At 39.1% G+C, this 26475-nt stretch overlaps 1 protein-coding gene across 4 annotated transcripts in view; it reads left to right on the forward strand.

Moving 5' to 3' along the window:
• Positions 1-26475, forward strand: part of LOC137295555 (uncharacterized) — a 41379-nt gene that overhangs the window by 3154 nt on the left and 11750 nt on the right. For 3 of the 4 annotated variants that reach the window (XM_067826944.1, XM_067826945.1, XM_067826947.1), the window contains 6 exons: positions 3064-3712; positions 13731-13833; positions 23118-23183; positions 23861-23902; positions 24226-24274; positions 24922-25059. In XM_067826944.1, the coding sequence (XP_067683045.1) occupies positions 3090-3712; positions 13731-13833; positions 23118-23183; positions 23861-23902; positions 24226-24274; positions 24922-25059 (1021 nt within the window). In that variant the 5' untranslated portion in view covers positions 3064-3089. Of the gene's footprint in view, positions 1-2833; positions 2880-3063; positions 3713-13730; positions 13834-23117; positions 23184-23860; positions 23903-24225; positions 24275-24921; positions 25060-26475 lie in introns of all 4 variants that reach the window. The other variant, XM_067826946.1, reaches the window with a different exon arrangement.

Below are 26475 nucleotides of genomic sequence, written 5' to 3' on the forward strand. Positions count from 1 at the left end.
AGCAGGTTGTTACATAACCAGTAGAGTTGTGACGATACGCCCATGCCACAATACGATACATATCACGATACTGGTAGTTCGATACATACGATACATATACACAATATTTTGTCCTTGTATACAGAAAAATACAAGTACTGGAAATAATGTCCTGTTATGTTATCATTTCAAGGAAGGTATTCTTCTCTGAAGAACAATAGAACACGTCGTCATGAAAGACATCTTATTAAAAATGTTTAGCATGTGTCAGTAAAGTAGTGTTTTCCCAAAAAATGGAACAGCAGGGATCAACATTGGCACAACTGGCTTTTTTAGACCGATAACAAAATAAATTTGTGAAAATTATCTCAAACGGAGCATGTCCATGGCAATATTTTCCACGAAAATCTAAATAGAAGGGGAGACAGTGTTTTCGTAGACTGCTAAGTATGTAAGTATCGCGTTGAATCGATACACAACAATCGTATCGATGTATTGTATCGTGCAACTCTTGAATCGCAATAACTTGCGTATCAATTAATCGTCACAACTCTAATAAGAATTGTAGTCAATATGGTGGCAGCTTAGTATTTAATATTGAGCCTGGTTTATTTTCAACAGCTGATTATATTCACTGAATGCTGTGACAACTGAAATCCTACATGTAGAAGATAAGTTAACTATTTTGTCACTTCAGTTTAAGGCAAATGTAGTACAGTGGAAGCTGTCTAAACCGTCACTCATCGGGACTGAAGAAATAATCCGGTTTTAACAACGTGACAGATTGTAGAGCTGATGATAAATTTCCATGCCACAGATGGGACTGAGATTTTATGATGGCATTGACAACTTGCCGGGTTGATCAGATGCCGGTTTTGACAGCTTCCACTGTACTTTGAAATATAGTTGTATGCCTTATAGCATCTGAGGTCACATAATGTGTGGACGTAACTTGTGAAATTGGGTATTGCGTCAGAATAAAGCGTGTGATTGGAACTACTCGCATGTCTTTGTGTGTGTGTCCCTGTGCGGACATCGATCCCATGAAGATAGTACAGCAAATACTTGGTTCTAGTGTCATTATTAGGACAGTGGATTGCTGGTAAAGTTTCAAGTCAGTATGTTATAGCTCACTGGCTTCCATTATCAATTCCCCACGAAGATAGAATAAATTGTGCTGATAAAAACTTTTTTCACACATTCGTTTAATTTTTAGAAGGGAAACATGCCTTTACTTGAAAGGTATTTTCAAGTGAATTGTTATAGTTGTTTGACTTAGAAAAAATTTTAGGGTGTATTTAAAGAGTGTAAAAAATATGAGACATCGTCAATCTGTTCTGATTCACTATTGAAATACCACATGCCGTTGTTTGATAGTTTCTAGTTATTTCTTCAAAGGCATCTTTTACGTACACCTTTAATTCTTATGAGGGGAATATACTATCAGGTGAAATATGTTTGCATGTAATAGTGATAGTTTCATAATCTAAAATAATAATGTTTGGGTGCATATGATATGTGTGAAAAACTATGACATATTGCCGATCTGATCTGATCTGACTCTCAGGGTGCAGGTTTGAATCCCAGATGGGACTCAACCCCAAAAAGTACTAGAATTTGTACTTTTCTAAGAAAGTTGTAGCTCACCACTTCCCAAATGGCATTGTGTAATCAGAATTAAAAAATAATCCTAATATATCTTATTCATAAGGTTTGATGGTAAGATGTTTCTTATGGTTGTTTGGCTTACATAGTGAAGAGTGAAATAATAAGACACAAACTATATTTAGATTTTTAGCTCTGCATTTAGTACTGTTAAGTTTCCTTCAGGAGAAGACCACTTTAAATGTACAGTTAATATTTTAAGACAACACAATGTGGAGATTATGGAAATAAAGCCCACCCGATCTTAGATAACAACTTGATTCTTTCCTGATAATAGTGATGTGAGCATTCAGGAAACATGCTGGGGGGAGTCAGATTATATTCTTTATGAGATAGTACACTTTTACACGTCAAATTTGAGTCAAAATACACTTTTTCGCCTCCATGAACACACTTTGAAGGCAAGTGGGGTAGGCAGTTCTGGTAATATTACAAAGTCACATAATGGTCTGTGTACTGAAAGACTCTTGTCTGTATCGGGTTAATGCATGCACTTTCACTAACGTATCATAGAAGGATATATGGTTATCTCCGGCTTGCTGTAGCCTTGAAGCAGGGATATTTTCAGGTAATCTTCTGAGAAGATGTTTTGGAATAAATATAGCAGATTATCATTTATGGCATGCTCATTTGTATGAAAAAAGTCTGTGAGTAAACATGTTAAGATGGAGACTAGAACAGTCATACCTTTCTTGGCCTCTCTTTAATCTGTTTGTAGTGGTAAAGTGGTAACTGATGTTGACCATGGTTTGCCACAATTATTGTAGTGGGCAGCCAGCAGGTGACAGTAACATCATTGTCAAATCTTCACCACATTAGGGTGGTGGTTTGAACAACATCATGATGGTTGATTAAGTTGAACCCGCAGGATGAAATAAGTCAACTTCTTTTATCTTCCGGCAAACCTTCCCAAAACATGTCACAAGAAGGATAACTTTTTGTAACAACTGTTGTCAGTTGTCAAAGTATGCTTTATATTGCCCAAGTTTGATTAATTCAGCAATGTATAGTCTGTCAACCCAATTTTGGGGATAGCTTTTGTCAAATATCTTCCAGATAACACCAGGTGACCACATGCCATAACATACATCTTATTTTAACACAGTAAGAAATAATAGTTTTAACTTTGGTGATCACTTGTGGGAAAAGTTACTTAAAGAACTATCATTAAGATTTCTTTTTGTTTTAGTGCCAAGAGACAGGGGTGTTGTCACAGTAATCATAAGAGCCTACGGGTAAGGTCAGAGGGCAATTCACGTGCATAACCTCGTTACTTTAATGGCAAGTGGTCAGTTGGTGTTATTTGGAAGATATTTGGCAAAAGGGGTGTCCCAAAAGTTGTGTTGACAGACTGTAGCTATTTCTATGATGTCCTCACCAGAAACGCATTGCACAACATTATTACTCCTGTTGTTTCAGGCTCCATTGAGAAAACCAGGCAGTGAATGACCAGCCAACATTTCCTTCCTGGCAAGTCCCTCACAGGCCCTTTGTGGGCAGGGAAAGAAGACAAAGTCGCCCCTGGAGAGGAAACTGATGATCAAGGGGTGACGCGCGATATTTTGAGGGTTGCGAAGTCAATATCATTTAAACTGACAGCTCCTATAGACTTGTGTGTGGAATCAGATGTTGATGATGACAGGGAACATTTTTCACATCATGATCATCATACAGTAGACTCCAGTAACATGAACAAGAAAATGGTTGATGTACAGGCATCAAGTACAGAAGATGACATGTCAGGTTGTGAGACCCCACAAGTACCTGGTTTAAACAGAGAAGATGTAGATAGACAGACTTCTTTATTGTCACATCCACATCCAAAATCAGCCGACAAAAGCCTGTTATCTATTGTGAAATCTGACAAGCAGAGGAATGCTAAATCTGGGCGGAAAGCTAATGCTTCTAAAACCCATGTGTTGTCTGAATCAGAGGATGAAGATCCAGCCATCTCCGTGAAACCAATGTCAAGGTCACTAGCCAGGTCATCCCCATCAAGACTGTCCCTGGGGATTCAAAGTGAACCTACTGATAATCAACAACTGATCACCTGCTTTGATTCCATGAAGTAAATATTTAATCTCCAGGTATTCAGCTCACCTTGACATTGTCAGTGAGCTTATGCCATCCTTTTGTCTGCCTAGTCATCAGTTCAGTAGTACTGATCTTAAATAATTGTCTTCTTTTGAGCAGCTTAGGATGTCCTGTTATATCATATTTTCACAGCCTATGTACCAGTTTGGAAAGGCAACCCCAGTTCATTTCAGTGTTGACAACCTTTGTGAAAATCTCTTCCTCAAAATCATGAGACTTACTGACTTGAAATGTGAGCATTTTCAAAGAATGATGAAGTTGAGGTTTCAGTTTCAAAATATCAGCTTGGTCTGTAGTTGTTTGAAGTCATTGGAATCATTGCTCCTTTCCCTGGTCATTCACCTAAACAACTGTATTATGTCCACATATGTCCAAGACCTGCTTGAGGCTTTCAATTATGTGGTCTAAATTTTCAGATGGCTTGTGACATGCTACATTTGAAGTAATTGGGAAAGTAGTTAGTGTTATGTTTTCATTATAACCATATTTTCTGTAAATGTTTGTTGCAACCTTTGCTAGTGATTTAGGACAATGACAGCAGGGGTATGGAGCATGTATTTATTCACACAATTAGGGGATAGTTGTACTATGGATTGTATGACACCCTGACAAGATAAGCAATATGAATGCGAAGACCCATCCATCACATAAACAAAAATATCAATTAAATATTGGACGAAGGATGAATTTGCTTCATACAGACTTCATGTTTGAAGACTTCATTACCTGACTTGACCAGCGTTACCATTACGTTACTCATGATGATATTATGCTACTCATGATTACATTGAAATCAAAGACATTTAAGGCATTCCCATTCATGAAAAATATTGAAGAATCCCAAGTATTAGAAACAGAAAGTTCTTTCATTCCATATTAATATACTTTTAAACAATATTGTAAGTGTTTAGTAAAGGTAATTGATAACTAAAGTACAGTTGGAAAGCACTCTAAGTAAACTTAGTCTCAGATTTTTTCGTTACAATCCACCACTGAGTCTCAAAGGTTACCTGACATGACCTTCTACTAGGTTTTGTACCCTAGAAGGAGGTCATGTCAGGTAACCTGTGAGCGACCTATGACTGTCCAATCAATAGCGCGACGGTTAAATAGATATAACCAATCAAACAACAGCTACTACTTACAAAATATTCAGGTCACTGACCCAGATTTCTCCACAAACAAAAATCCACATAAAATACAGATAGTTGACCTGCAGTATATACGCTTTGGGGTTTCTGTTCACATGGTTACCATTAGCTAATATTTCTACAAGATGACATCCTTGAATATTGCCAAATACACTATTTTCAGTTACTGTTTACTCACCGTTGTCATGGTCGTAACATGCGCCTTGTGCATCACCTGGAAGCGATTGTATGCTAAATAGCATTCAGGATCGTTCGGGTACAAATGTTTTCGAGATAAAACATTCAAAAGGTATGTGCAAATGTCCACTTTCGCGATTTCGTAAGCTATGTTCTGATTGGTCAGTCTCAAAGATTATGTGACGCGACCTCCCATAAGGTTTTATTAGACACAATAGTGTAGTGTAATGAAAAGTACTGAGACTTAGTTTTCTTAGACAGGTTGGAAGTAAGGTTACAAGGGGCATTAACTTTTTACCCTTGTCACTTGATTTTCATATTCAACACCAAACTTTGTCTAGGAAAGGCACAGGGCCTGGTCAGTTTTGGTGGCCTTGACATACTTTTCAATGTCATAGCGACACCCTGACAATATCAGCATGTTAACCTGCATGTTAAGCTTGTCGGTGAGATAGCTGATTGTTATGATTGTCAGTAAGATATCTCAGGAACCATTCACTGGACTTTCTTAATATTAGACACCTGGGGAAGGTGCAAGGTTCAGTCGATTTCGGTGAACTTCACTTGATGTTCAAGGTCACAGTGTCACTATGAAGATTTCAGCATGTTATGCTGCATGTTATGCTGCATGTTAGTGACAAGTGACAGGTTTATATATATTCTGGGCCTTGTGAACCACAGTACATATACATCAAACAATTTGCACACAGTGCACATAACAGCCATCACTGTGTTGTACAAATACATTCACATGGATATAAACAGCCATCACTGTGTTGTACAAATACATTCACATGGATATAAACAGCCATCATCGTGTTGTACAAATACATTCACATGGGTATAAACAGCCATCACCGTGTTGTACAAATACATTCACATGGATATAAACAGCCATCATCGTGTTGTACAAATACATTCACATGGATATAAACAGCCATCACCGTGTTGTACAAATACATTCACATGGATATAAACAGCCATCATCGTGTTGTACAAATACATTCACATGGGTATAAACAGCCATCATCGTGTTGTACAAATACATTCACATGGGTATAAACGATCATCAGCATGTTGTACAGGTACATTCACATGGGTATATAGTCATCAGCATGTTGTACAGGTACATTCACATGGGTATATACAGTCATCAGCATGTTGTACAGGTACATTCACATGGGTATATACAGTCATCAGCATGTTGTACAGGTACATTCACATGGGTATAAACAGTCATCACCACATTGTACAGGTACATTCACATGGGTATAAACAGTCATCACCACATTGTACAGGTACATTCACATGGGTATATACAGTCATCACCACATTGTACAGGTACATTCACATGGGTATAAACAGTCATCACCACATTGTACAGGTACATTCACATGGGTATAAACAGTCATCACCACATTGTACAGGTACATTCACATGGGTATAAACAGTCATCACCACATTGTACAGGTACATTCACATGGGTATATAGTCATCAGCATGTTGTACAGGTACATTCACATGAGTATAAACAGTCATCAGCATGTTGTACAGGTACGTTCACATGGGTATAAACGATCATCAGCATGTTGTACAGGTACATTCACATGGGTATAAACAATCATCAGCATGGTGTACAGGTACATTCACATGAGTATAAACAGTCATCAGCATGTTGTACAGGTAAGTTCACATGGGTATAAACGATCATCAGCATGTTGTACAGGTACATTCACATGGGTATAAACAATCATCAGCATGGTGTACAGGTACGTTCACCTGTGTATAAACAATCATCAGCATGTTGTACAGGTACATTCACATGGGTATAAACGATCATCAGCATGTTGTACAGGTACGTTCACATGGGTATAAACGATCATCAGCATGTTGTACAGGTACATTCACATGGGTATAAACGATCATCAGCATGTTGTACAGGTACGTTCACCTGTGTATAAACGATCATCAGCATGTTGTACAGGTACATTCACATGGGTATAAACGATCATCAGCATGGTGTACAGGTACGTTCACATGGGTATAAACGATCATCAGCATGTTGTACAGGTACATTCACATGGGTATAAACGATCATCAGCATGGTGTACAGGTACGTTCACGTGGGTATAAACGATCATCAGCATGGTGTACAGGTACATTCACATGGGTATAAACGATCATCAGCATGGTGTACAGGTACGTTCACATGGGTATAAACAATCATCAGCATGTTGTACAGGTAAGTTCACATGGGTATAAACGATCATCAGCATGTTGTACAGGTACGTTCACATGGGTATAAACAATCATCAGCATGGTGTACAGGTACATTCACATGGGTATAAACGATCATCAGCATGGTGTACAGGTACGTTCACATGGGTATAAACAATCATCAGCATGTTGTACATATATTTTCACCTGTGTATAAACAATCATCAGCATGTTGTTTTGCCAGAGTTCAAGTTCAGATCTATCCATGAATGGTCTCACATTTGACAATCAACAATGTCCAGTGACTGAATGAAGTTGTCAGTCTATCTTGTGAGAGCAGCGTCAAGAATATGTCTTTTGACATGACTAGGTAACCAGACATGTTGGGTCACACCTTGCACTTCAAGAACTACTTCATCTCATTTATCCAGACAATCAAAGTGAATGTTGATGTTGCCAAGGACAATTAATTTACCTCTTCTGACATTTAAACTCTCTTTGAACCTGAAAACACTTCAAAGAAGAGTATATTCGTCAAATCATTTGATTTAGAAGATGGCATCATTAAATACAAACTGCCGCTAGAGTCTGTTAGGTTGGTGATTAATGCCTCCATATATTAAAATGATTCTATGGCACAGTTCAAGTTGTTGACATTTAACTTCATCTAATATTACAACCTTCACTTTTATTGCTTTTGAAGTTTGATTTGATTTGCAGAAGGGGATTATGTCACCTTAATGACAATGAATGTGTAGTTAACATGTGAAATACCTGTTAAGTTAAATTCTGCTAAAGTACAGTCTGAGAGGTAGAGAGATAGGAAACGTGAAAAAAGGACTTTACTGAGGAGAGATACATGTTTTTTTCTTTATCCAAAGTGACTTATTTGGAACAGAACATGGCTTTATGCAAGCTGATGTGTATTGATATTGTATTACAAAGGATGCTTTTTGAATGCCCATTTTAAAATTAGACTTAGCTTCTTTATAAACTGCAGCTGATCTAAAAAAATGTGTAGCTTTAAAACTGAAACCATGGAGTTTAACTATCTCTAATATAGCAAACAAATAGGAGCTGTCATCTCGAAAGCAAAAGAAGGATGGGTAATGTTGGTTGGGGTCATCCAGGGGATAGAGCTATCAACTGGGTGAGTAAACACCATGTCACAACTCTTTGCAAATGATATAAAGGTTTTGTCAGTCTTGTTGTGGTTATGCCACCTATATGTTTTGAGACGTGTAATATGATGGCTGACTCCAGCTTTTCTATTGGTATCTTACTCTTTTACATATTTTGACATAAACCTTATGAAAATAAGACATGTAAGATGTTAATCAATAGATGAGAAATGTTAAGGACACTTTAAAAAGTATAAAATATCTTTGAGAATACCTTAGCCAGGTGAGTCAACTGTCTGTCATCGTACATTTTCTATACTCCTGGCATGTAATGCAAGGGATATAGTCAACACCTCGTCTGTTTGTCCGTCCGTCCATCCGTCCGCCCGTCCACGCGTAATCTCTTTGTTTCTAGAGCATAGCTCTAAAACCATTCAATGTTTTCAGACTAAAATTGATAGACATAATAAACTGAACCTATGGTTGAGCCTTTTGGTTTTTATCCCCTTGGCATGTAATGCGGGTGGATATAGTCAACGCCTCATCTGTCTGTCTGTCCATCTGTCTGTCGTCCGTCCATCCATAATCATTTTGTTTCGGGAGCATAACTCAGAAACCGTTCAATATTTTTAGACTAAACTAAACTTGATAGATATAATAACCTGAACCTATGGTTGTGCCTTTTGCTAATTCCAGACTTTTGGCATTTTTATTCTTTTTGTTTTTCCATGGAACATTTTGGTGTTAGTCTAATGGTAGGGTGGGCTTCATTTCTGTTCAATGTTTTTCTGCAAAACTTAGATATATCAATCAGAACTATTACAGTTTTTTGTGATTTCTTGTTTTCAGGGTTTCCATGGAAACATTTCGGCCTTAGTCTCAAAATGGAGGGATGGGCTTGGTTTCCAGAGCAGAACTCAAAAACCGTTGAATATTTTTGTGCAAAACAAAGAGATTGAGTAACTGTCAGACGAATGTGTTGGGGCCGGGGGGTATATGTCATCTTCTGATGACTCTTGTTACAGATTTTTGGCATTCTAATTTGTTTTGTTTTTCCATGGAACGTTTTTGGTCTAATGGGAGGGGTGGACTTCGTTTCCAGAGCAGAACTCAAAAACCATTCAATATTGTTCTGCAAAAGTTTGTAGATATATCAATCAGAACCTAAAGTGGTGCCTTTTGCTATTTACAGGTTTTTATCCCCCCGGGATATAGACGACGCCTCGTCTGTCTGTCCGTAATCATTTTGTTTCTGAATCATAACTCAGACATTGTTCAATATTTTTAGACCAAAATTGATAGATACAGTGATCTCAACCTATGGTTGTGCCTTTTGCTATTTACAGCTTTTTGATTTCTTATTTTCTCGGTTTCCATGGAAATGTTTGGACTTAGTCTCAAAAGTAAGAGGTGCGTTTCGTTTCCGGAGCACAACTCGTAAACTTCTGAATATCTGTCAGCAGAACTTGGTAGATATGTATGGCAGACCCCAGAGTGGTGCCTTTTGCTATTTACAAGGTTTTTTTATCTATTTATTTCTTGGATTACAAGAAAACGTTTCAGACTTAGTCCCAAAATGGAGGGATAGGCTTCATTTCCGGAGCAGAACTAAAAAACCATTCAATATTTTTCTGCAAAACTTGGTAGATATATCAATCAGAACCTATAGCGGTGCCTTTTGCTATGTACAGGATCTTGTGATTTATTATTTTCTCGGTTTCCATGGAAACATTTTGGACCTAGTCTGAAAAGTGAGATGTGTTTTATTTCCAGAGCAGAACTCTCAAACTTCTTAATATCTGTCAGTAAAACTTGGCAGATATGTGGGGCAGACCCCAAAGTGGTGCCTTTTGGTTTTTAAAGGTTTTTGTGATTTATTATTTTCTTGGTTTCCATGGAAACATTTTGGACTTGGTCTAAAAACACAATAAGTAACTGTCAGATGATTTGTCCTTTCAGATATGTGGGGGGCGGGGGGATATGTCATCGTCAGATGACTCTTGTTTCCGGTTTCCATGGAAACAATTTGGACTTAGTTTCAAAATGGATATTAGAAACCGGCATATTCCCGCATTTGTGACACCCATTCTAAAGAAACAGTCACTGGATCTGGATGTTTTTAAGAACCTGTGCCCAGTCTTCAACCTCAGCTTCCTTTCAAAAATCACTGAAAAGGTTGTTCTCTCCCAAATGCATTAGAGATCATGGACCAATATTATTTCATTTGGTCTACAAGTGATCTCACAGCACTGAAACAGCCATTGTGAGAGTACAAAATGATGTACTCTGAGCCATGGACACTAAGGAGATTGTTCTTCTTGTCTTAGACCTCTCAGCGGCCTTCAACTCCATATGTTGCAGCATCCTTCTGTGACTGAAACACACTTTCAGCATCTCTGGCAGCATTCTTGCCTGGATCGAGTCATACTTGCAGAACCAATCCATAGGTGTTCAAGTGGATGGTTTAACATCAGCTCCGAAATCGTCAAACATTGTGTCCCACTAGGATCCATGTTAAGTCCTGTTTTGTTTACATGCTATATCCAGCCACTGGGGAACATCATCAAGAGTCACGTTTTGGACTTCCATGGTTCCGGCAGGGACCAGCAGTTGTATGTGGTAGTTAGACCATCAAATGCATGCACAGAAACCCACAGCATACAAGACTGCATCAGCAACATTCATGATTGGATGTCTGCAAACATCTGCAACTTGACAAGGACAAAACACAATTCATTATGTGTTGTACTCAACAACAGATTTCAGTTACAGTTAATCTTTCTGTGGACAAGATCTGTGTTGTTCCAGGTACAACTGTCAAAAACCTGGGTGTTGTCATGGACACAATGTCTGGTAAACATCAGGCACTGAACACAGCCAGAGCAGCTGTCTTTTACATCGCTAACATCAGCAAATTCCAAAAGTACCTTGAGAAGGAAACTTGCAAAATTATGATTCAATCTCAATTAACAAGTAGATTGTAATTACTGTAACTCTCTAGTGCTTTGATCTGGCGTAATCTCTCACTTACAGAGAGTTCAGAACAAGGCCACACCAAAAGGGATTGTCACATTACACCAATTCTCAGAGATTTACACTAGTTAGACATCAGGTCAGTTGAAAGTTCCTTGTTTTGATGTACAGTGCTCTCGTGATTGTCTACTTACTTAAAGGATCTGCCGTTAATGGTTATGATAAATTCCCATTAATTTCTTAAGTTAAAATGCAAACAATTGCACTTGCCACTGTCAAATTCAGAATGTGCTGAGACGGACATGCTTCACCCAGTGCACAACACTTGATGGAGGACAACCTGAAGTCCCCCCACTCAGAGTGACAAGTCCGTCTGCAGCACTTAAACATGTTATTAAGGATCAGTTGTCAGATTGGTGCTCTACTTATCCTTGTTTGCCAGTAAGCGTGTTGATTCCACAAAGCTGCATTTGTGGAATTCAGGTTTCCCCTGACACCAGACATGAACATACAGTATGGTTCAAAATTATTGAGAATAGCTAAAGCATTTCATATTATTAAACGAGAACAAATCAGATAAAATTGAATGTATTGTGAAAGTGAACTGACCTTTTCATGTTGTGTAGGTAACAATTTATATTTTATCAAGTCTCCTTGAGCTTCACGGCACAGTCTAAGACGGGTAGGCATACTTCCTATCAGAAAGGTTAGTGTCTCGTGAGTTATGCTGTCCCAGTATCGGACCACTTCTCTCTTCATGTCTTCAATTTTTGTCAACCCCTTTTGATTCACACATTCCTTCATCATCCCCCAAATGTTCTCAATGTGATTTAAGTCAGGACTATATGCAGGAAATGGTAATGCAGTCACATTTTTCTCCTGAAACCACTGCTTGGCATGTTTTGCGGTGTGTTTAGGATCATTATCTTGCTGCAAAATCCAGTCATTTCCATAAAACACATGTGCACTTGGAAGGAGAATATTATCTAATATGTTAGTGTAGCGTTGACTTGTCAGATTTCCCTCAAACACACACAGCGGGGTCGTTCCTAATAAGGATATCCCTCCCCATACATGAAACTTTGGGCTGTATTTAGGTCGTCGATACAACAGTGCTGACGCAGACTTTGTCCACATTTTCACATTATTGGGATATACCCATATTGAGCTTTCATCAGTAAAAATGACATTTTCCCAGTCAAAGTTTTCATGTGCCAAACACCACTCAACACGCCTGTCTTTATGTTCTTGTTTCATGAGAGGAGAAAGAATTCCAGTCTTTTTCTCCCATCCAAGATCAATCAAATTTCTTCTAACTGTAGATTTTGATACTACTGTTGATCCCCTTTCTATCAATTCATACCTGATGTTGGAGATGCTTGCCCTTTGCTTTTTAGACGCTAAAATTCCCAGCCGGATGCGATCTGAGAAGTCCAATTTTCTGGGTCTCCCTGCTCCTTTCTGGTGCCCAAAATCCTTTCCCTCTTTAAAATTCTTCCTAATCCTATACACAGTAGAAAGAGGAGTTCCTGTTCTCTCTGCCAATGTATTTACATCATCAGTTCCTTGATTACACAACTCAAAAAATACCTTCTTTTATCTTCAGCAGACATTGTTGACAGTGCTGAGGAAAATGACGTCTGCTACAAATTCAGGGGAGGTAACTCTAATTGTACTATACTCAGTAGGCCAAGATGAGTTACCTCCCTTATACCATTACTTAGTTTTAAGTATCAGTGAATCAGTTGAGGTGTTAGGATAGCTCAAAGTAAGAAGAAAAATTCTCAATAATTATGAACCAGACTATAGTTATATGCTTCAGTAGTTTGACGTCTCCATGAAACATTGTCAACCATAAAAAGCAGGAACATCTTGAAGTACCTCAGCAATATTTCCTTTGTGTTCATGGACAGTCCATTATTAAATCATATATCATTCAATAATGCATAGCTTGATATTGCTGTGACCTTTGCACCTGTTCATCCTGTTTTATCTGTTACTTGTATATCAGATATTTATAGTTAGTGCAATGAAATCTTACGTGGTGTAGATATCATATGATAATTGTAATCAGTTTACTTGTCCCCTAAGAGTATATATAAGTTGCTCATCTTTTGAAGTATTTATGTGTATGCTTGACCTTTAAATGCAGCGGATGCAGTCCCTAGTATTGTGGTCTCACTCACAGGCACAGGTGTATGCTTCCTCACTCACTCACTGTCCCAGCCTCGAGATGGTGCTGGGACTCATACCTACACAGATCACACATGGCTGACATTGGGATAAGTTAACATTCTTTGATGTCATATCAACATAGATGCACAGTTTATTGAAATACTTGTGTATCTTTCAGTGCAGTAAATGGGGATGCAGCAATGAACTCTGACACAAGGATTCAGGAGTTAGATGGTGATGTCAGTAACTTCACACTTTGGCTAATCAAGGCGCCAGCTGAGGTAGGAGAACGTAATTTGCCAAAGAAAAATTTAGTTATGATTACAATAGGATGTTTGTGAAACAAATGATTTTTGTGATCTAGTACAGTGTTTTCATAATTGTCATCAGCCAGAAATACATATTAACTGCAGAGAGAGTTATAGATAATGTATAATGTATAATATTGACTGGAGTTACAAATAATGCACAAATAATGCTTTTAAATAAGTATTATTGTTTTACATTGCATGTATCGGTGTTGAGAGAACATTCTGAGAAAACTTTTTACTTCTCCTTAAATTAGTTTTGTGAAAATTAAATTAATTAATTAATTAAATTGTGATCAAAATTTGGCCATATGGTTAACTAAATAAAAAGTACAAGCATTGATATACAGTATGGTTCAAAATTATTGAGAATAGCTAAAGCATTTCATATTATTAAACGAGAACAAATCAGATAAAATTGAATGTATTGTGAAAGTGAACTGACCTTTTCATGTTGTGTAGGTAACAATTTAATATTTTATCAAGTCTCCTTGAGCTTCACGGCACAGTCTAAGACGGGTAGGCATACTTCCTATCAGAGAGGTTAGTGTCTCGTGAGTTATGCTGACCCAGTATCGGACAACTTCTCTCTTCATGTCTTCAATTTTTGTCAACCCCTTTTGATTCACACATTCCTTCATCATCCCCCAAATGTTCTCAATGTGATTTAAGTCAGGACTATATGCAGGAAATGGTAATGCAGTCACATTTTTCTCCTGAAGCCACTGCTTGGCATGTTTTGCGGTGTGTTTAGGATCATTATCTTGCTGCAAAATCCAGTCATTTCCATAAAACACATGTGCACTTGGAAGGAGAAAATTATCTAATATGTTAGTGTAGCGTTGACTTGTCAGATTTCCCTCAAACACACACAGCGGGGTCGTTCCTAATAAGGATATCCCTCCCCATACATGAAACTTTGGGCTGTAGTTAGGTCGTCGATACAACGGTGCTGACGCAGACTTTGTCCATATTTTCACATTATTGGGATATACCCATATTGAGCTTTCATCAGTAAAAATGACATTTTCCCAGTCAAAGTTTTCATGTGCCAAACACCACTCAACACGCCTGTCTTTATGTTCTTGTTTCATGAGAGGAGAAAGAATTCCAGTCTTTTTCTCCCATCCAAGATCAATCAAATTTCTTCTAACTGTAGATTTTGATACAACTGTTGATCCCCTTTCTATCATTTCATACCTGATGTTGGAGATGCTTGCCCTTTGCTTTTTAGACGCTAAAATTCCCAGCCGGACGCGATCTGAGAAGTCCAATTTTCTGGGTCTCCCTGCTCCTTTCTGATGCCCAAAATCCTTTCCCTCTTTAAAATTCCTCCTAATCCTATACACAGTAGAAAGAGGAGTTCCTGTTCTCTCTGCCAGTGTATTTACATCATCAGTTCCTTGATTACACAACTCAAAAATCAACCTTCTTTTATCTTCAGCAGACATTGTTGACAGTGCTGAGGAAAATGACGTCTGCTACAAATTCAGGGGAGGTAACTCTAATTGTACTATACTCAGTAGGCCAAGATGAGTTACCTCCCTTATACCATTACTTAGTTTTAAGTATCAGTGAATCAGTTGAGGTGTTAGGATAGCTCAAAGTAAGAAGAAAAATTCTCAATAATTATGAACCAGACTATATATTGTTATGCAGTTGCATTGTTTTAATCAGATTGTCCTCCCACCCCTAAACTATTTTAACTCAGTGTCAGATTAAAGAAGGATTTGCCTCTGTGCCCTTATTCGAATCTTGTCACATTCTTGTAAATAGAAAGTGCAAGTATTGCTATATATTGTTATGCAATTGTTTAGCACACATTGTCCTCCCAACCCAAAACTGTTTTGACCCAGTGTCAAATGAAAGCAGGAATTGCCTCTGTGCCATTATTCGAATCTTGTCACATTCTTAAAAACCACTTTTCACATGCATTTGTCATCAGCATGACTTCTGCATTTTGTTATTTTGAAATTTTCTAAACCTTACTTTGTTACGTTTTCATTACGTTTAAGAAATTTGATATTGCCTCAAGCATTATCTTGTCTGATGTTGTTTGTTCTCTTGCTGAACGTGTCACTCAGCAGTATTCCAACCAAATGATGGTGGTCTGTAAACTGAGACAGTCCAGTGATAGATATCATCAGCATAGGTCAGCACAACTGGGACAGAATGACATATACAGAATGAGTCAGAACAGTTATATTTCTTTTGCCTTATCCTGCATTACTCCTCAATGCACTCACTGCTTTCATTTGACAAGATGAAGCAGTGCATGATTGATACATCGAACACAAGTTGTTCCAACATTGTGTTGGGACCCAGAAAGTGCTGATATCATATATCTTCACATTACTGCTCGTCATCAGCCTGACAGATCGTGTGATTTTTTTCCGTCATTGAACTTGCAACTTTACGTGTCTTTTTTTTTATTTCTATTGTCATTTTGCCATGTAGATAGTTTTTTGAGTGACTGCCTTCATAAACGACTTTTTATTTGAAGAGAAGTGTAATTATGTATTTTTATGGTCTGCATGATAATTATTTGACTCACATTATTATCTTGCATCTGCTTGTTCCACTTAGCCATGTTGGTTTTAGTCACGTGAACACAGCCTCATGTTCCACTTAGCCATGTTGGTTTTAGTCATCTGAACACAGCCTCATGTTCCACTTAGCCATGTTGGCTTTAGTCATCTGAACACAGCCTCGTGTTCCTCTTAGCCATGTTGGTTTTAATCACGAGAACACAGCCTCATGTTCCACTTAGCCATGTTGGTTTTAATCATGTGAACACAGCCTCATGTTCCACTTAGCCATGTTGGTTTTAGTCATCTGAACACAGCCTCGTGTTCCACTTAGCCATGTTGGTTTTAGTCATCTGAACACAGCCTCGTGTTCCTCTTAGCCATGTTGGTTTTAGTCACGAGAACACAGCCTCATGTTCCACTTAGCCATGTTGGTTTTAATCATGTGAACACAGCCTCGTGTTCCTCTTAGCCATGTTGGTTTTAGTCACGTGAACACAGCCTCATGTTCCACTTAGCCATGTTGGTTTTAGTCATCTGAACACAGCCTCATGTTCCACTTAGCCATGTTGGCTTTAGTCATCTGAACACAGCCTCGTGTTCCTCTTAGCCATGTTGGTTTTAATCACGAGAACACAGCCTCATGTTCCACTTAGCCATGTTGGTTTTAATCATGTGAACACAGCCTCATGTTCCACTTAGCCATGTTGGTTTTAGTCATCTGAACACAGCCTCGTGTTCCACTTAGCCATGTTGGTTTTAGTCATCTGAACACAGCCTCGTGTTCCTCTTAGCCATGTTGGTTTTAGTCACGAGAACACAGCCTCATGTTCCACTTAGCCATGTTGGTTTTAATCATGTGAACACAGCCTCATGTTCCACTTAGCCATGTTGGTTTTAGTCACGTGAACACAGCCTCATGTTCCACTTAGCCATGTTGGTTTTAGTCATCTGAACACAGCCTCATGTTCCACTTAGCCATGTTGGTTTTAGTCATCTGAACACAGCCTCGTGTTCCTCTTAGCCATGTTGGTTTTAGTCACGAGAACACAGCCTCATGTTCCACTTAGCCATGTTAGTTTTAATCATGTGAACACAGCCTCATGTTCCACTTAGCCATGTTGGTTTTAGTCATCTGAACACAGCCTCATGTTCCACTTAGCCATGTTGGTTTTAGTCATCTGAACACAGCCTCATGTTCCTCTTAGCCATGTTGGTTTTAGTCATCTGAACACAGCCTCATGTTCCTCTTAACCATGTTGGTTTTAGTCATCTGAACACAGCCTCATGTTCCTCTTAGCCATGTTGGTTTTAGTCATCTGAACACAACCTCATGTTCCTCTTCACCATGTTGGTTTTAGTCATCTGAACACAGCCTCATGTTCCTCTTAGCCATGTTGGTTTTAGTCACGTGAACACAGCCTCATGTTCCTCTTAGCCATGTTGGTTTTAGTCACGTGAACACAGCCTCATGTTCCACTTAGCCATGTTGGTTTTAATCATCTGAATACAGCCTCATTTTCCTCTTATCCATGTTGGTTTTAATCATGTGAACACAGCCTCATGTTCCACTTAGCCATGTTGGTTTTAGTCATCTGAACACAGCCTCATGTTCCACTTAGCCATGTTGGTTTTAGTCATCTGAACACAGCCTCATGTTCCTCTTAGCCATGTTGGTTTTAGTCATCTGAACACAGCCTCATGTTCCTCTTAACCATGTTGGTTTTAGTCATCTGAACACAGCCTCATGTTCCTCTTAGCCATGTTGGTTTTAGTCATCTGAACACAGCCTCATGTTCCTCTTAACCATGTTGGTTTTAGTCATCTGAACACAGCCTCATGTTCCTCTTAGCCATGTTGGTTTTAGTCATCTGAACACAACCTCATGTTCCTCTTAGCCATGTTGGTTTTAGTCATCTGAACACAGCCTCATGTTCCTCTTAACCATGTTGGTTTTAGTCATCTGAACACAGCCTCATGTTCCTCTTAGCCATGTTGGTTTTAGTCATCTGAACACAACCTCATGTTCCTCTTAACCATGTTGGTTTTAGTCATCTGAATACAGCCTCATGTTCCTCTTAGCCATGTTGGTTTTAGTCACGTGAACACAGCCTCATGTTCCTCTTAACCATGTTGGTTTTAATCATCTGAATACAGCCTCATGTTCCACTTATCCATGTTGGTTTTAGTCATCTGAACACAGCCTCGTGTTCCTCTTAGCCATGTTGGTTTTAGTCACGTGAACACAGCCTCATGTTCCTCTTAACCATGTTGGTTTTAATCATCTGAATACAGCCTCATGTTCCACTTAGCCATGTTGGTTTTAGTCATCTGAACACAGCCTCATGTTCCTCTTAGCCATGTTGGTTTTAGTCACGTGAACACAGCCTCATGTTCCTCTTAGCCATGTTGGTTTTAGTCACGTGAACACAGCCTCATGTTCCACTTAGCCATGTTGGTTTTAATCATCTGAATACAGCCTCATTTTCCTCTTATCCATGTTGGTTTTAATCATGTGAACACAGCCTCATGTTCCACTTAGCCATGTTGGTTTTAGTCATCTGAACACAGCCTCATGTTCCACTTAGCCATGTTGGTTTTAGTCATCTGAACACAGCCTCATGTTCCTCTTAGCCATGTTGGTTTTAGTCATCTGAACACAGCCTCATGTTCCTCTTAACCATGTTGGTTTTAGTCATCTGAACACAGCCTCATGTTCCTCTTAGCCATGTTGGTTTTAGTCATCTGAACACAGCCTCATGTTCCTCTTAACCATGTTGGTTTTAGTCATCTGAACACAGCCTCATGTTCCTCTTAGCCATGTTGGTTTTAGTCATCTGAACACAACCTCATGTTCCTCTTAGCCATGTTGGTTTTAGTCATCTGAACACAGCCTCATGTTCCTCTTAACCATGTTGGTTTTAGTCATCTGAACACAGCCTCATGTTCCTCTTAGCCATGTTGGTTTTAGTCATCTGAACACAACCTCATGTTCCTCTTAACCATGTTGGTTTTAGTCATCTGAATACAGCCTCATGTTCCTCTTAGCCATGTTGGTTTTAGTCACGTGAACACAGCCTCATGTTCCTCTTAACCATGTTGGTTTTAATCATCTGAATACAGCCTCATGTTCCACTTAGCCATGTTGGTTTTAGTCATCTGAACACAGCCTCGTGTTCCTCTTAGCCATGTTGGTTTTAGTCACGTGAACACAGCCTCATGTTCCTCTTAACCATGTTGGTTTTAATCATCTGAACACAGCCTCATGTTCCACTTAGCCATGTTGGTTTTAGTCATCTGAACACAGCCTCGTGTTCCTCTTAGCCATGTTGGTTTTAGTCACGAGAACACAGCCTCATGTTCCACTTAGCCATGTTAGTTTTAATCATGTGAACACAGCCTCATGTTCCACTTAGCCATGTTGGTTTTAGTCATCTGAACACAGCCTCATGTTCCACTTAGCCATGTTGGTTTTAGTCATCTGAACACAGCCTCATGTTCCTCTTAGCCATGTTGGTTTTAGTCATCTGAACACAGCCTCATGTTCCTCTTAACCATGTTGGTTTTAGTCATCTGAACACAGCCTCATGTTCCTCTTAGCCATGTTGGTTTTAGTCATCTGAACACAACCTCATGTTCCTCTTCACCATGTTGGTTTTAGTCATCTGAACACAGCCTCATGTTCCTCTTAGCCATGTTGGTTTTAGTCACGTGAACACAGCCTCATGTTCCTCTTAGCCATATTGGTTTTAGTCACGTGAACACAGCCTCATGTTCCTCTTAGCCATGTTGGTTTTAGTCACGAGAACACAGCCTCATGTTCCACTTAGCCATGTTGGTTTTAATCATCTGAACACAGCCTCGTGTTCCACTTAGCCATGTTGGTTTTAGTCACGAGAACACAGCCTCATGTTCCACTTAGCCATGTTGGTTTTAATCATCTGAACACAGCCTCATTTTCCTCTTATACATGTTGGTTTTAATCATGTGAACACAGCCTCATTTTCCACTTAGCCATGTTGGTTTTAGTCATCTGAACACAGCCTCATGTTCCACTTAGCCATGTTGGTTTTAGTCATCTGAACACAGCCTCATGTTCCTCTTAGCCATGTTGGTTTTAGTCATCTGAACACAGCCTCATTTTCCTCTTAACCATGTTGGTTTTAGTCATCTGAACACAGCCTCATGTTCCTCTTAGCCATGTTGGTTTTAGTCATCTGAACACAGCCTCATGTTCCTCTTAACCATGTTGGTTTTAGTCATCTGAACACAGCCTCATGTTCCTCTTAGCCATGTTGGTTTTAGTCATCTGAACACAACCTCATGTTCCTCTTAACCATGTTGGTTTTAGTCATCTGAATACAGCCTCATGTTCCTCTTAGCCATGTTGGTTTTAGTCACGTGAACACAGCCTCATGTTCCTCTTAACCATGTTGGTTTTAATCATCTGAATACAGCCTCATGTTCCACTTAGCCATGTTGGTTTTAGTCATCTGAACACAGCCTCGTGTTCCTCTTAGCCATGTTGGTTTTAGTCACGAGAACACAGCCTCATGTTCCACTTATCCATGTTGGTTTTAATCATGTGAACACAGCCTCATGTTCCACTTAGCCATGTTGGTTTTAGTCATCTGAACACAGCCTCATGTTCCACTTAGCCATGTTGGTTTTAATCATCTGAACACAGCCTCATGTTCCTCTTAGCCATGTTGGTTTTAGTCATCTGAACACAGCCTCATGTTCCTCTTAACCATGTTGGTTTTAGTCATCTGAACACAGCCTCATGTTCCTCTTATCCATGTTGGTTTTAGTCATCTGAACACAACCTCATGTTCCTCTTCACCATGTTGGTTTTAGTCATCTGAACACAGCCTCATGTTCCTCTTAGCCATGTTGGTTTTAGTCACGTGAACACAGCCTCATGTTCCTCTTAGCCATGTTGGTTTTAGTCACGTGAACACAGCCTCATGTTCCTCTTAGCCATGTTGGTTTTAGTCACGAGAACACAGCCTCATGTTCCACTTAGCCATGTTGGTTTTAATCATCTGAACACAGCCTCGTGTTCCACTTAGCCATGTTGGTTTTAGTCACGAGAACACAGCCTCATGTTCCACTTAGCCATGTTGGTTTTAATCATCTGAACACAGCCTCATTTTCCTCTTATCCATGTTGGTTTTAATCATGTGAACACAGCCTCATGTTCCACTTAGCCATGTTGGTTTTAGTCATCTGAACACAGCCTCATGTTCCTCTTAGCCATGTTGGTTTTAGTCATCTGAACACAGCCTCATGTTCCTCTTAACCATGTTGGTTTTAGTCATCTGAACACAGCCTCATGTTCCTCTTAGCCATGTTGGTTTTAGTCATCTGAACACAGCCTCATGTTCCTCTTAACCATGTTGGTTTTAGTCATCTGAACACAGCCTCATGTTCCTCTTAGCCATGTTGGTTTTAGTCATCTGAACACAACCTCATGTTCCTCTTAACCATGTTGGTTTTAGTCATCTGAATACAGCCTCATGTTCCTCTTAGCCATGTTGGTTTTAGTCACGTGAACACAGCCTCATGTTCCTCTTAGCCATGTTGGTTTTAATCATCTGAATACAGCCTCATGTTCCACTTAGCCATGTTGGTTTTAATCATCTGAACACAGCCTCGTGTTCCACTTAGCCATGTTGGTTTTAGTCACGTGAACACAGCCTCATGTTCCACTTAGCCATGTTGGTTTTAATCATCTGAACACAGCCTCATTTTCCTCTTATCCATGTTGGTTTTAGTCATGTGAACACAGCCTCATGTTCCACTCTGTTAGTCATGTCAGTTTCTTTGGTAATTTCTTCTATACTTCTTTACCAGTATTCTGTTCCAAACATGTAGTTTTCCTTTAAACATGTTTGTCTGTTTATTCGTGTGTGTTTAAAGTGTACTCGGCAATGTTCCCTGACATCCACATGTTGACATTGTCTCAGACTCTCTACCATAGCTTTCAGTAAGTATCTGTGGCTTTTTATTAAGTGACTCACACAACAAGCTTATACACATTTGTTTAAATCACATCGACACAATGCCTGGGATATTTAGCTCTTTCGGAATGGAATTCTGAGTTGAAATTATGTCCACTAAGTCAGCATTGGTTTGCTTCCTGCCAATTTGATGGTGAAGTTTCCAACACACTCCCATGTTCCTGCAGGTTAGATTCAGATGTTAGCATATGCTTCTCTTTTACTGCCAGGCTACATGGACACCTTCTATATCTCATACTCTCATTTATCCTGCCAGATATAGTCTCTGACGGACTATCTCAGGCAATTAAAGAGGTTTCTTTTCATGAAGAGTATGCCATCTGCTTCAGATACAGATGCATTAAGGAGTAATGCAGGATAAGATAAAAAAAATCTTGTAAAATCTATTTTATATTTGTATACTTATCCTGCACTACTCAGTCTGTTGCCTGCCCATCGCTGTGCTACCTCCCCATGATGTTTTTTTTTCAGATGCTTATGATCCAGCAGTAATCTGATGATACGTTATGTCGGCAATTAATTCGCTTAGTTGGAATAACTTCTCTTTTTAGTTTCCATCTCACAGCTTCATCTTGTGAAAGGAAATGCATACAAATATGTAAAAATGTCTGGATTGCAATAGATTATATGATAATGACTTTATATTAATACTGTATAAAGAATTGCTAAATACATGGAAATGGCTGAAAGTTTTTGTTGCTTTCAGATGTCTCTGATGACCCTTCCAAAACACATTAGGCTGGATGGTGTTGAAGACTTTGCTGTGGACACGGTAACTAGGTGCCATGGGGGTAGTGAGTTGGTTTTGAACAGTTCCCTGAACAGTAGGAATCTATGGAGGAAGGTATTGCATACCTGTATTGCACACCTGCAGCAAGTATGACACAAACCTAGAAATATTATGAAGATAGACTATTCACAATAAATCTGTGATAAACCTGAAGGAAATGGAAATATTTTCAGAAAGTAGAACAGAATCTGCAAAGTTGATGATTAATGTGTAATGTCAGTGAAACATCTCACCTCCACTGATAGTCCTGACAGTCTGTCATGTTCAAACCTTGCATGACCATAGTGACAGATGTTGAATTATCAACTTAATAAACATTAATTTATAATAAAAAATTATCATCAACATTTAATGAGTCTACAATCATGTGATGGTAGAATTCACAATGCTCCCTTTATTGGTATTAGTGACAGTCTGGCTGATTATCTACAAATAAACAGTGCTTTTAATACTAAGACTGTGATAGATGGCATAATCTGAAAGATCACTAAAACTGAATTGTAAAACTACAGCAGATGTTGGTCAGGTACGGTCATCTAGTATGGCCTGTCTGTTCAGTAATCAATTTTTTTTGTTAAAATGACTAAAAGGGGAACGGGGCAAGTTCTTCGTTGCCATTATTTCTTTGTTATAAAGAGACTGTTTGTTTTACTTTATAGAAAAGATACGAGCTGCAGGCCTTTGATGATGATAATCTGGAGGTAAACAAACTTGTGTATTATGAATCACATTTTGAATTGTCATGGGCATTCTCACTGATTTCTCCAGAAGTCAGTTTGAAGGAATGAGTGTCACTGCTACTGCACTCATGTTTTTAAGCCTGTGCACTAATTGTGGTAAACAGTCCTTGTCATCAGGCTAGCATGGAAGTAGCATACAAGATCTTCTCTTCAAGCAGGTGAGCCTTGTGGAGCTATCATTTCCTCTTTTTGCATTACATTTGCTGTACCTGTGTTTGACCATTGTAAGTATCAACAGTTATTTCTTTCACTTTTACTAGCCAGTTGTTTTGGTGTATTTTCAGAGTAACCATGTCTCTTTAGTGCAGCAGGACTTGAATCACTTGACAGAAGGTGTGTAGAACATGTAGCATGTCTCATCCTTGATCATAGATACGAAATATTGATATCTCACTCTCAGTTATAGATACTGGGGATTGTTGTCTTACCTTTGATTGTGGATAATAGGTATGTATGGATGTCTCACCCATACCTTTGATTGTAGATACTAGGGACGATGTCTCACCTTTGATTGTTGATACTTGAGATGGATGTCTTATGCCTGATTATTGAGACTAGGGGATGGATGTCTCATCCTTGATTGTAGATACTAAGGATGTATGTCTCAACTTTGATTATTGAGACAACTAGTGATTGATGTGTCATCCTTGATTGTACAGACAAGTGATTTATGTCTCATCCTTGATTCTAGGGTACAAGGTATAGATGTCTCATCCTTGATGGTAGATACTAGTGATGGACGTCTCTCCCTTGATTATAGAGACCAGTGATAGATATCTCACCCTTGATTCTAGTTACAAGGGATTTTATTTTTATTCTTGCACAATGGCTGATTAGACATGTTGCAAAATGTATTTATTGTAGCATGATCATGAAAGTATATCTGTCCTTTATGTGACATGGTTATCTTTAATGTTATACATACGTAAAGAAACCCAAGAATATTAATATCTCTGTCTATCACAATCACTGTAATTCAGGCCCCAGGTTCCAGGGACAAATCCACATCGTCAGGAAACCAAGGGATATCCTGAAACCTGTCACAGCAGCCAAAATTCCCCACAACTCTGTGCCCTTCCCATCAGGACTCAAAGTCAGATTCAAGCCATTTGGTGCAGGTGATGTATAACATGCCTTTTGTATACAAGCTAATGTGACCATGGCAGACGCTAAACGTGGTAAGCTAAATAAGACAAATTTTGGATGACTCAGATAAATAATGCCTTCATTCTTTCTCAGTCATCATTTTGTCTGTGATTGATGTTATCCTTGAAAATTATCGGGTAGCACTAGTGATGAAGAAATTAATTGCTTACTCTCCTCTTCCTTGTGAAGGTAGTGGAACAGATGAAATCACTTGAAGTTCCCTTCTAAAAGAAGCGGACGTAAAATGACACTCACCCATGTATTACCTCCCTTCCCCTCCACATGGTCAGCTGACCACCATGATACTTCACTCTCTCCCTATCACCAACGAGGGTGGCTGGAGGCCCCTGGGTTCCCATACACAGCGATAAGTCTTTCATTCTTTTGTTTTTTCTGACTAAATTTGTGCTGTATGCGTTTTTTGGCTTGTATATATTTGTTATTATTATACAAATTTGTGATTATTGTGTCTATTTCTAACATGTCTTCATGCAACAATTCACAAGGCAGATGATGAACCGTATGGAACGAAGATTGGAAGAGGAAAGACGACTGCACTTGTCAAACATGTTGACTGTGAATCAGCGAGAGCATTCATCTAAACCTGCACTCGCGTCTGAGGATGAAAAAGAGGTGCATGCACGCACATACTCCAGAAGATCCAGGGCCTGATCATCAGATCACAGCACAGAGAAGGATGTACCCACGCCGATTGAGTGCACTCACACGATTAGTTATGACGTCACGCGCTCATGTGAGTGCATTCATGGATGGATTTGTCTGCGGTGAAGTCTCCTTCAGTCTCCTCTATTCATCGAAGACGTCGTATGCAGTCATCCTCCTCTTCAGACTCAGACTCACACAGTCTGGATTTTCGGCGATCTATGAATTTGTTAGGAAGAATGAAGTTAGACATGAATGTGAGTTATCACCGGAGGAAGTGTTATTTTCGGATTCGGAAGTCACATCATGGATCACAGATGGTTTAATCCTGGCTTCCCTATCTAAGGGTACCAATGGGCTCAACACGTACAAGATGAAGAATGATGACATTGATACATTAACGTTCACACCGATAGCTCCTGTATCTACGATTCCTGAGACTTTGTCTACAGCATTCAAGACAGCAACCAAGTTTCAACAGCAACATGTGCCGCCTTTTAACGCTCGTCGTTTCCCTCTTCATAATATGGAGTCTTTCATCAGAGAGCCATGAATGCAACGAAGTCTGCAAGTCATCAACTCAGGTCCCAGCAGATTTTACAAAGTTGAAGACAGAAGACTGGCGCAACTTGACACTACTACGATACGAACCTTTTTTGGATTACGTTGATATAGAGCCATCAACGAGACTCTCATCGCTAAGTTTAGCAATCCAGTATATGAGG

The sequence above is a fragment of the Haliotis asinina genome, chromosome 9, assembly GCF_037392515.1.
Source record: "Haliotis asinina isolate JCU_RB_2024 chromosome 9, JCU_Hal_asi_v2, whole genome shotgun sequence".
In the NCBI taxonomy this organism is placed as follows: Eukaryota; Metazoa; Mollusca; class Gastropoda; order Lepetellida; family Haliotidae; genus Haliotis; species Haliotis asinina.